Raw genomic sequence first — 3,471 nt, forward strand, 5'->3', positions numbered from 1 at the left:
AGTTCCTGAGATTTTAAATATATTTAAAAAACTTGGAAAATATGGGTTTGTATATGCTGCAGAGAGACAGAGCTTGAAATTCAGTGCATGCAAATGGGGATGAAGAAAAACTTTGCTATAATTTGATTTTAGATTTCCTCTGATTTTTCCTTTTTTTTTTTTTCTTTACTTAACAATGTATCCTTGTCGTCTTGCCAGGTGTACAGGGCAAAGAATATCACTTCTTTTTTCTTTTCTTTTATCTCTCATTCATCAACCATATATTCCAACAAAATTAGTTCCAGACAACAAATAGCCTTGTCCTAGTCAGGATCCTGCAAGTCATTTATTTTATTGGTCTATTTACTCCTACTTCTATGGAAACTCTGGTGACTTAGTGGTTGAGTACTATGGCTGCTAACCAAAAGGCCGGCAGCTCGTATTCACCAGGCGTTCCTTGGAAACTCTTTGGAGCGGTTCTACTCTGTCCTACAGGGTCACTATGAGTCTGAACTGACTCAATGGCAACAGCTTTGTTTTTTTTCTTGGCTCATCTACTTCTACACACCTAGGTTGCTCTTGATAGTGATGCCTATGTAGACTGTCAATGCCTGTCTTTGTTTCTCTTTGTCCTTCATCTCAGATTTCCCGATAGTTGATCTAATATTATTCCAGGCTAATATTATTTTTCCAACTATTCTTCAGAAAGCTGGCATAGATTCAGAAGGATTTTTGTGAATTGCTCTGTGGGCTGGGGGGAAACTGTAACATTTTGGGACCTCCAGAGAAACAGTGCCTAAACCAGGCTAATGCAGGCCAGAAAATGCCCAGAGCACCAGGACCATTAAGATAGACAAGTTAGTGCTATTTGGCTAAGATTTATTTAGAAATACACCAAGGAGCACAATTTTTTTGATCTTCAAAGACACATTAAATCTTTTTTTTTTTTTTTTGTAATTTTCTTTTTACTTTTTTTTTTTTTTTGCTGTTGGAAATGTACACAGCATTACATATACCAATCCAACAATGTCTACACTTACTATTCAATGACATTGATTACTTTCTTTGAGTTGTGCAACCATTCTTACCCTCCTTTTCCTAATTGTTCCTCCATTAACATAAACCCACTGCCCCCTAATTTCCCTATCTGATCTTTCCAGTTTCTGTTATGAAGTTGATCCCATTTAGATAGCTCAAAGTCCTAATAATTCTTCCGTTGTCACATCAGTTTATACTCTGCACTTCCCCATGACATTTCCTTCAGACTCACGCATAAAACAGATGGCAACTAGAAATATGTACATGTGTTCCGTTTTGCAGAAACTTCTAAATAAGTTTTGTTAATTTTTTAGCATAGCTAGTTTTTGATGGTAAGTCTACATTCAAAAGTCTCTTCTTCTATCTTAATATCCAAAGGAAAAGATGAGAAATAATTTAGCTTAGAATATCAGTATGTCAAAAAAGACTCTGATTCAGAAAAATGGAACTCTTCAAAGACAAACTATTGATGAAATAAATTGGATGATCTTGATACACTGAGTTCCACTGACCTAGAGGCATTAAAGAGGAATCTGGATACCTAATTCAAAGTGTATTATAGGCAGAATTAAAGACCACAGAGAATCAGTTATACTTCGTTTATGGATACTCACAATTACACATGGCTGTAGATTGTAAAAATATCTTCCATATCAAACTAATGAGTACAGATTAATAATTATGGTATATAGTACATCGTCAGTAATGCCGGAATTGAACTCTCAGGAAAAGATTGAGTCAGGCTGATGTCAGCTTAGATGACAATTATCTGAATTATTCTAATACCATATCTAGCTCAGACACAAAAGATGATGCTAGACATTCATCTTATTTGTAAACTAAAAAAAAAATTTTAAAATAAACCCACCACCTTATATATGATCGGATATTATTTCCACAATTATCACACACTATCATATTTGGTGTCTGTGCAGATTTAGTAGCATTCCTGAATAAATAATCATACTCTTATTTCATCATTTACTTTCTGAGGTAATTTTGATACTCCATAACTTTCTCATGGCATTTTTCACTTCTGCATTCCTTAGTGTATAGATGAGTGGGTTGAGAAAGGGTGTCCCGATAGTATAGAATACTGTCACCACCTTGTCCATGGGGAAAGTGGTAGGAGGACGTGTATATATGAATATACACGGACCAAAGAATAAGATAACCACGATGATGTGAGAGGTACAAGTGGAAAAGGCTTTTTTCCTCCCTTCTGCACTGTGATTTCTCAGGGAATGCAAGATTACAAAATATGAGATCATCAAAAGCAAGAAACTGCTCGAACAAATGGCCCCACTATTGGACATCAACAGCAGGTTGATCATATAAGTGTCCATACAGGCAAGGTTTAACAAGGGTTGCAAGTCACAGCAATAATGATCAATTAAATTAGGTCCACAAAAATGCAATTTCAAGGCCAGAGCAATCTGAGCTATAGAATGTATAAAAGACCCTGTCCAGGCAAGTATAATCAAGATGATGCAAACCTGTCTTCTCATGATGGTTGGGTAATGCAAGGGCTTACATATGGCAACACAGCGATCAACAGCCATGAAGATGAGGACAAAGATCTCCATGCAGCCAAATAAATGCAGTGCAAAGACTTGCATCATGCACTCTTTATAGGATATGATTTTCTTTGCAGAGAGAGTGTCCACAATTAGCCTAGGGGCTATGGAAGTTGAAAAGCAAGTATCAGCAATGGACAAGTAAAATAGGAAGAAGTACATGGGACTCCCAAGAGACCGGCTGAACTTAATGGTCACAATAATGAGCAAATTCCCCACCACAGTTCCAGCGTAGAAGATTAAGAAAATTATGAACACCATTTTCTGCCTCAGAGGATCCTGTGTCAATCCTAACAGTATGAACTCAGTTACACTCTTGTTTTGCTGCATTGTTTCAGTAGATGTGGGGAAAGTAGGGGTTAGAAATAGTTAATCTGCAAGGAGAAAAGCAAAAATTTTATCAAATTGCATTTGGAGCTCAAATACTTATGCCTGATCATGGATCTCCCACTTACAAATAGGTAATCATTCATCTTTCTGTATATAAGTTTTTCATAAATACAAATAAAACAGAATTCATAACAGTTTGTTTATTTCTCTGATTGCATATGAAGATGTAATGGGAAAATAATAAAAATGTAAATGATTATTCAATCATAATTAACATTAATGTTTGGGGTTTTATATGAAGGTTTTCTTAAGTTCAATGCCTTCCTTTAGTTATCTGTATGGACCTGTCAATATTAGAGATGATGTGCTGCTAAAATAGAAAAATATGTGCATAATTGACTTCAAAGTGCTTTTACATTCCTTGAAGCTGGCAGTCCAGTTATAAAATTGTCTTCCAGTAAAGGTTCTGAACATTCAAGTAACGATTACATAAACATTTGAGAGTGTCTTCCTTAATAACACTTTCAGGTGCGCACACACACACACA

At 35.8% G+C, this 3,471-nt stretch overlaps 1 protein-coding gene across 1 annotated transcript; it reads right to left on the bottom strand.

The window, feature by feature from the left end:
• Positions 1-1,979: 1,979 nt before the first annotated feature.
• Positions 1,980-2,924, bottom strand: LOC100661129 (olfactory receptor 4C11). The gene has a single exon (XM_003423604.2). It carries the CDS (start codon positions 2,922-2,924, stop codon positions 1,995-1,997), a length of 930 nt encoding a protein of 309 aa, XP_003423652.2. The 3' UTR covers positions 1,980-1,994.
• Positions 2,925-3,471: the final 547 nt, after the last annotated feature.

This window comes from Loxodonta africana, chromosome 7 (genome assembly GCF_030014295.1).
Source record: "Loxodonta africana isolate mLoxAfr1 chromosome 7, mLoxAfr1.hap2, whole genome shotgun sequence".
Lineage (NCBI taxonomy): Eukaryota > Metazoa > Chordata > Mammalia > Proboscidea > Elephantidae > Loxodonta > Loxodonta africana.